Raw genomic sequence first — 8,122 nt, forward strand, 5'->3', positions numbered from 1 at the left:
GGAGGAGAAGGAGATGAGAGGGGAGGAGGAAGAAGAGGAGAGGAGGAGAAGGAGGTGAGAGAGAAGGAGATGAGAGGGGAGGAGGAGGAGGAAGAAGAGAGGAGGAGGAAGGAGAAGGAAGAGAGGAGAAGACTAGAGGGGAGGAGGAAGAAGAGAAGGAAGAGAGGAGAAGATTAGAGGGGAGGAGGAAGAAGAGAGGAGAAGGAGGAGGAAGAAAGGAGAGAAGGGGAGAGGAAGAGAAGTGGAGGAAGAGGTAAAGGAGAGGGGAAGAGAGGAGAGGATGAGGAAGAGGTAGAGCCGCCCCCTCTCTCCTCACCGTCTCCTCACTGCGCAGCCGCGCCTCGCCTCGCGCGCGTGCGTGATGGCGTCACCACCGGGGTATAAAAGCGCGGCGTGCCCCAGCCGCCCTCCTTTCTGCGGGAGCGGCAAGATGGCGCCGGTGAGCGGGGAGCCGGGCAGGGCAGCACCGGGAACAGGGGCGAGGGGGGGAGAGATGTTGGCGGCCTTGGAGGCCTCCCGCCGCCGGTGGGGAGCGGGACTCTGCCATAGAAGGCTGTCAGGGGGCCGAGCTGGCTGCAGAGAGAGCCCCGCTCCTCAGGCAGTGTGGGCCCGCGGCAGCCTCGGCCATGTTCTTCCCTCTGGTGAAAGGTTTTCGGGTGTGGGTTGTTATTGTTCTCGTTAATGTCGCGGTGGTTTTCTTCGGTGTTGTAGCAAAAGGACCGAAAATCTAAAAAGTCTACCTGGAAGTTTTGCCTTGACTTGACCCATCCTGTGGAAGATGGAATTTTTGACTCTGGGAACTTTGTAAGTCGTGGTTTTTCTCGTTCTTCCTGTGTATAAGCATGATAGTACAGTACGGCAGCTAAATTGTAGTTGAAAAGTTGTATTTTAAACCAGTAAAATTGACAGATGTTTAAATTAACAGCATTTTTTGAAATTTTCTTGCATTTCAATGTCTTTTATAGACAACGTGTTAACACCTTCCCATGAACAGAACTGCTTTTAAATAGAATCATGTTTTAGCACGGGCTTTTTTTTTTTTTAGTTATATTACACAGTGTAAAATCTTACTGCATTGTAAATATTTGCTGTCAGGACATAACTAAAGGGTGATTTTTAATCCTGCTCTGTGGCTAGGGTCCCTTCCCTAGTTCATACCTAGGGTGCCATTCCCTAGTGTTCTATTTCTTTGATGTTGAAACAGGAGCAGTTCCTAAAGGAGAAGGTTAAAGTCAATGGGAAAACTGGGAATTTGGGCAACACCGTTCACATTGAACGCCTGAAGAACAAGATCACTGTGACATCTGAGAAGCAGTTTTCTAAAAGGTTGGCCTAAGGTTTTTTGGGTTTTTTTTTGTAACTGGGATTAGGGGGTTTGAACAGGGGTGTGTTAAACGTGATGTGCTTTGGATAAGTACAGAGAACATGTTAGTGCTGACCTTCATAGGACCTAGAAATTTCAGTGAAAGGTGTAATTCCATGGAATTTGTAATATTAGATGTTAAAAAACCTGCTTTTTAAGACTCAGTGGTCGATTGTGTATTAATGCTCCCTCTAGTGTGGGGCATGGTAGTACAGAGATGAGTTGTTTGAAATAGATGAAGAAAGATGCTTTCAAAACTCAGGCTCAGCTCATGTCACTGGCAGCTTTATTGCTTAATTAGTTTATTAAAATGTAGATGTGTGCAGTGTGTGTCATTGCTAAAGAATCCCTTGAGTCAAAAGAAAGCCTCAAGCTGTTCATTGCATCAGGGCGTGCAGCCGCTGAGTGTGCTGCTTGGAGGTGCAGCTCTTCCCTGCACCTTCCTTCTGCAGGTACAGGTGCACCAATGTTCACTGTGTTACACCCAAGCTTAGAACCCGTTCTCAGTGCTTGTGCCTTACAGGCATTGTGCTGTGTTGTCAGAAAGCAGCAAATTTTTGGAATGAAAATTAAATTATTATCCACTACATACAATAATCCTCGAGCACAGATCCTATGAGGAGAGGCTGAGGGAGCTGGGGTGTTCAGGCTGGAGAAGAGGAGGCTCAGGGGAGACCTCATCACTCTCTACAACTCCCTGAAAGGAGGTTGGAGCCAGGGGGGGTTGGGCTCTTTTCCCAGGCAACTCTCAGCAAGACAAGAGGGCACAAAGGGTCTCAAGTTGTGCCAGGGGAGGTTTAGGTTGGAGATTAGAAAGAATTTCTTTACGGAGAGGGTGATCAGACATTGGAATGGGCTGCCCAGGGAAGTAGTGGATTCTCCGTGTCTGGAGATACTTAAAAAGAGACTGGATGTGGCACTCAGTGCCATGGGCTGGGAACTGCAGCAGTAGTGGATCAAGGGTTGGACTTGATGATCTCTGAGGTCCCTTCCAACCCAGCCGATTCTATGATTCCATGATTTCTTGGTACAGCCAGTGTGTGGCTTTCCCTGCTAGGGCTGTGTCTTGGGTGGAGGGCAGACAGCAGTAGGGGTTGGGAAGTGAGAGGGTTCTAATGGATCATCACTGGTTTCCAGGTACCTGAAATACCTCACCAAGAAGTACCTGAAGAAGAACAACCTGCGTGACTGGCTCCGCGTCGTGGCCTCCGACAAGGAGACCTACGAGCTGCGCTACTTCCAGATCAGTCAGGATGAGGAGGGATCAGAGTCTGAGGAGTAACTGAAGCTCAGCTTTCCACACAGTGTACAAAAGACTAGAACATCTATTTATAAGAACATTTAACTTATTGGTGAATAAAGATTTTGTACTCTGTTTGACAGAGCATGGGTTGTTTTCTCACCTTTTTCTTAAATCCAAATTAAAAACCAGGGTGGGGAATCACTGGATTTGTAGTTCTTTTGTGGCTGGAAATCAGCTGTTCCAGCACAGCATCAGTGACAGACCAAGTGGAAAAGAACTGAGCCTTTGCCCAGTACCAATATAGGATGGTTCCATTAATCAAAGAATGCCAGAGCTCTTTCTGACTGGGAGTACCAGCTCTGTCTCCTAATTATCTGGAGCTAATGATAAAATATTTAATGTAAGTTTACTTTTAATTATTTTAGTTTTAAAACAGGCTTACATATTTTAAAAGGTAAATATTTTATTTCTGTGTGACTTACCTAAATCATTATTGCTTATAATATTCCTTTGTATTTCTACAATTCAAGCTGAATTATAACAAAGATTTGCCAGCTTCATAGATTGACAGGGAAGGAGGCAGTGTTTAATCTTGTTGCCAGCACCTACCTAAGCCAATTTAAAGGAAGCAGTGAGATGTTGACAGTGACTTAAACCCATAGCCCATACAGACATTTCTAATGGTTCTTGTATGTGATTCCTGGGATTACTCAATCCTAGTAAAAGTTCCTTGCAGAAAAATAAACCACTTCAGAGGCAAGAAGACAGCTTTTACTTATGTAGGACTGAGAAATTTGACTGGTTTTCACTATAAAGAAGTGGTATTTGTGAGCCTGTGTTCTCAGTACTTCTGCCAAACTGGTAATTAATGTGTTGTTAATGAGAATATTGACTCTTGGGTGCACTGGTGTAGTCTGGAATTAGTAAATCCATTATTTGTTTCATACCATAACACTGGGTGTGTGTAGGCTGTGGTACTGAGCTTTGTTTACTAATTTTTTTTAATTTCATGCCTTTTTAAAATTTCTTTTACTTCAGCATTGATTTGCTGGCAGACCTCTGAGATAGACCACCTAAATCCAAATGAAAGGTGCAGAAGAAGGGTGGATGAGCAGTGTCAGCAGCCTTGGGGGCTCGTTTGCCTTTTTTTCAGTTTGCATGAGCAGGAAAGGCAGGAAGGGATCAGTGTGTGGAGCTGGCTGCAAGGCTGAGGATTACTCCATAGACTGGATATTGAGCTTTATGTGCATCTTTCTTTGGAAATACCTCAGAACACCTGAAATCCTGCCTGCTTCTAGGGCTCTGGACAATGCCAGAGTTCTGCCTTGGAACCTCCCATTTGAGAAAAATCAGGCAGTTTTGAAGCCACAATTAAAGGTCACTAATTTCTAGAAGCCCAGGAGGTGGCTACTGTTTTGTGGGGTTTTTTTTTTCTTTAAAACACTCACAGTATCAGCTGTCAATGCCCTGCTGCACAAACAACATTGTTTTTCACAGTAAAGCAGCAAATACTTAAACCCCTGGTCTGTTTCCTGCTTTTAGGTCACAAGGAACCAGTTTTATTCCAATTTACATTCCCCCTGTGCTGTCAGAGCTGGGCTTTTAGGTGACAGCCCAGCCTGGCACAACAAACCTGCCCTGACCCAGTGGAACAAGCACAGATCATAGGGTCTGATGCCCTGCTGTGGTTCCTTTTCCTGGCAGTTCTGTGTGTGTGTGTGTGTGATTGTCATTGGGCAAAAGAGTGGAAAACAAGGCCTGGGATTCCAAGCAAAGCAACTTCTTTCATGGCTGGGTTGCCAAAGCTCTCATGGGGAGGTTTATGACTCAGTGAGCTTCACTGCAGGGAGGATGGGGGCTCAGAATTCCTGATGCTTGAAAACAGAGAACTTGGGGAGAAAAAAAAAACTAATTTCAAGTTTCTCATAGCCATAAGTGAAGTTCTAAGAGTGCTCATTACATGTATTTAGGAAAATTTTCCTTCTTTAGGCAGCACAGGGACATTTTGGGTTTATCCTTGCAGGTTGCTGCAGCTCCCTTCTTTTCAGGTCAGTGGGATCAGGGTGCAGATGGGGGGTGTTACACATAGAAACCACAAAGAAGGGGGGGGTAAAATTTAAATGCAGTATTTACAAGTTTTAAAGTTCAGTGGAGAAAAAACAGCTGGAGAACAGAGTGGGGGGAAGCTGAGCTCAAAGCTCCAGGAAAAGTTCTATGTGTGATTCCATGTCTGACAGCTGGAGAGGACAGGTGTAATGCAGCTGGCAAGGCAGGAACCAGTCTGTTAATGGTCACGTAAGGTAATTAATGCAAATTATCCAGATTTGAACCAAAGCAAGCTTTTAAAAAAAGCCACAGGTCAGCATCTCCCTGCTGTGTGGTGGGGTCTGACTCCTCGAGATGAGAGCTCAGCTGTGGTGGGAGCTGCCAGGCACCTGGCTTGGCGATAGTCAGTTGTTTGGTTTTGGTTTGGTTTGGTTTGGTTTGTTTTTTTTTTCCCAGCTGCAACCTGCTGTAAAATAACCAGTTTTGTTCATCTTAAAAACAGGATTGACTGCTGGAATTTTCCATATTTAGAGCTGGATGGGAGCCCAGAAAAGCCCTGCTCCAGGCAGCACTGCGGAGACGTCTGCTCCTGCGTCAGTCAGGCCATGAACCTGCTGGGAAAAATAAGGCACCCACAGCCTGGAAAACCTCACAGGTGATGGGAGCTGCTGCCCTTGTGATCCCCGTGGCTCCTGGGTAACCTGCTGAAGGTGCTGTAGGATTTTGAGAAGGGATAAATACAAAACCCAGCAGTGCCTCAGGAGTGCTGCTTTGCCTCCATCCGGCTGAGAGCCTTGGTTCATCAAGCCTGAATTTTAATTATTTTAATTTGGAAAGAGGAATAATCTCTGCAAGGCAGCAGTTGCCCTGGCAGAGCAGCAGAGGAGCTGGGGTTAGTGCTGGTGAGCTGGGGGCTCAGGAGGATGATGGCACCACAACACTTACAAGGCTTTCATGTAGCCAAATTTAGCTCTTTATTTTTTTTTTCCCTCCCTTCCTTTCATTTTTCAATAGGTGTTTCTCCCCATTTCTCAAGAAATGTTTTTGCTGCTCTCTTCCAAATAAAACCAGTTTACAAGAGAGCTCCCACACACAGAAATTTTCAATCTCTGGCAAATAATAATAAATATTTACAAGCACAAGAGCTACATGGCTGTTGCCAGAGCAGCACCACATTTCTTTGAGAGCAGAGATATTGTATTTCTGCATCATCAACATCATCAGCCTCTATCACTTTCCCTGCAGCAACAGTCTGACTGATTTCCACTAAAAAAACCCCAAAACAGCCCCAGATTTCACCAATGGTAACCACCACTAGTAGAAATTTTTACAAAATGGCCTTCTGTACCTCTGCTTCCCATCTGCTTGCCCTTCTGACTTACAGCCCCATCAGAAAACAGCTTTATCATATATCTAAAAGTAGCAAGATCAGAATAAAAAAGGCAAATAATATCTAAGGAAATAATATCTAAGAAATATGTTGGGCTACTAATGTGCACATCAGCCCCAGCACTCACATAACACCAGCACCAAGTAATTAGAAACAGAGAAGCCCATAGAAAAATAAATAATAACAGCTTCAGTGTCCCCAACAGCAGGAAATGAGCTTCGGTGGTGGGAGTGATCTGACTACACCAAATATGGAGCAAAAAAATAGGGGAAGAAATTAAAAAGAAAGAAAAATTTGATGCTTTTTTTAAAGACAAAACCAAAGTGAAGCTGTTTCACCAGGCAGATCAGGAGGGATCTTGTGCTCCTTGCCCTGTCCATCCCCTGATGCCCAGACCCTGTGGCCTCTGCCTGTCATCAGCACACAAAAACAAGTCTGAAAAGCTCTCAGACTGTGGAAGCAAGTGATTTCCTGGGGTTTTTTTGGATTTTTTTCCCAGTCAGTGCCTGGTATGGTGCCCAGCATCCTGCAGCAGCAGGATGGGCAGCCGTTGCTTTTGGAGGCCTTTTCCAGCTCTCTACATACCTGTGGCATGGCCATTTTTGGCAGGAGGATGGCAGAGGCAACCCTGAGGTTTGTCTTGGCAGAGCAGCTGCTGCTCTCTGAGCCCTAATTCATGCTAAAGCTGCTGCTGGGGAAAAAAAAATGCTGTTGCAGAGACCAAACCATAGGTGGGAGAAGTGGCCAGGGGATAACTGGGACAACATCCCCCTCCCAAAGACTCTTCCAGCAGGAGTATATGAAGCCTTAAAACCTTCATGGAGGGGGTTGAGCGACGGAGCTGTTTCCAGAGCCCCTGTGAACCTAGAAATCCCTCTGAGCAGCTTTTTGTACCTGAATCCCCTTGCTCTGGTGACTGATAAACTCACAATGTACCGAAGAGTCACCAGGTGGGAAGCATTTTCCATTGTTATCCATCCATGCTGGATGAAATGAGCAATTAAGAGAAAAAAGCTTTCATATTCTACTTGCAGCTCTTTTTTTTTTTTTTTTTTATTAAGTAGTTCATTTTGGCAAGGCAGTTCAACACTCATCCATCCATTACAGGGGAATTAAAATGAGAGCCCCAATTCAGGCACAAAACAGGTTGGTGTGCCCAGCTCCCTCCCACTGCAGCCCATTTGGCTCTTTGGAGGGAAAAAAAGCTCTTAATTAATTTTTGGACAGGGCCAGTCTGAGCCTGAATGGATGCCCTGGGCTGGGCACAGGGAGGGAACCTCACCGTGGCATAGCAAACCCATAGATATTTTACATATAATTATTATAGTATGATATTTAGTCTATATATAGCCTAATATTTATAATATTAATAATATAATATTTAGTAGAGTTATTAATATACATTATAATATATAACAGACACTACCTAATATATTATTTACTATGTAGTACTTAGGACATAGGATATAGAATTCATAGTACAGAACATAGAATATAGAGATAATTTATAAACAATGTAGATTATGTATTAATGTTACAGTTTATACCTGTGCAGTCCCCAGGGGAAGTGGCTCTTTAGAGGACAGGGGTGGCAGTGGCAGGGTGCTGTCTCTATGATCACTATGATTGTGTATTTGGTGACAATCCCAGGGCACCTTGGCTCCAGGAGCAGCTCTGTGACACTTGAAGGTTAGCACAGGGAGGAAATCTGCTTTTTCTCACTGAGTTCTGCCCTTCAAACCTCCCCTGGAAAGCACAGGAGAGCTCTTCTCCTCCTCCCTCTCCAAACACAACGAAGAGGCACAAAGTCACCAATGTTTTTGCAGGTGCAGAATTATCTGTTGGGAGAGCAAACTGCAGAGACTGTGATATAAACCTGCAGCTTGTCTGGTCAACTTTACCAGGAGCCTCTTTCCTACATCAGCTCAGTGATTAAAAAAAAAAAAAAAAAAAAATAATAATAATAATAATAATAATAAAAACTCAATAAAGACCATGAAATGGGAAACCAACCAACCAACCAAAAAAACCCAACCAACAAAACAGTTCGTATATATCTTTATAGATATATATAGATATA

General features: G+C 44.4%; 1 protein-coding gene across 1 annotated transcript; it reads left to right on the forward strand.

Moving 5' to 3' along the window:
• The first annotated feature begins 393 nt into the window (after nucleotides 1-393).
• RPL22L1 (ribosomal protein L22 like 1) lies at nucleotides 394-2,748 on the forward strand. Its single transcript, XM_008501337.2, has 4 exons — nucleotides 394-439; nucleotides 712-804; nucleotides 1,205-1,326; nucleotides 2,501-2,748. The coding sequence occupies exons 1-4, from the start codon at nucleotides 431-433 to the stop codon at nucleotides 2,643-2,645; spliced, it is 369 nt and encodes a 122-aa protein (XP_008499559.1). The 5' UTR covers nucleotides 394-430; the 3' UTR covers nucleotides 2,646-2,748.
• The last annotated feature ends 5,374 nt before the right edge of the window (nucleotides 2,749-8,122 follow it).

Source organism: Calypte anna, chromosome 9, assembly GCF_003957555.1.
Source record: "Calypte anna isolate BGI_N300 chromosome 9, bCalAnn1_v1.p, whole genome shotgun sequence".
NCBI lineage: Eukaryota > Metazoa > Chordata > Aves > Apodiformes > Trochilidae > Calypte > Calypte anna.

Coding starts and splice junctions, on each gene's coding strand:
- RPL22L1 (XM_008501337.2), top strand. Junction 805..1,204: donor TTTTTGACTCTGGGAACTTT/GTAAGTCGTGGT, acceptor ATGTTGAAACAG/GAGCAGTTCCTAAAGGAGAA. Junction 1,327..2,500: donor GAGAAGCAGTTTTCTAAAAG/GTTGGCCTAAGG, acceptor ACTGGTTTCCAG/GTACCTGAAATACCTCACCA.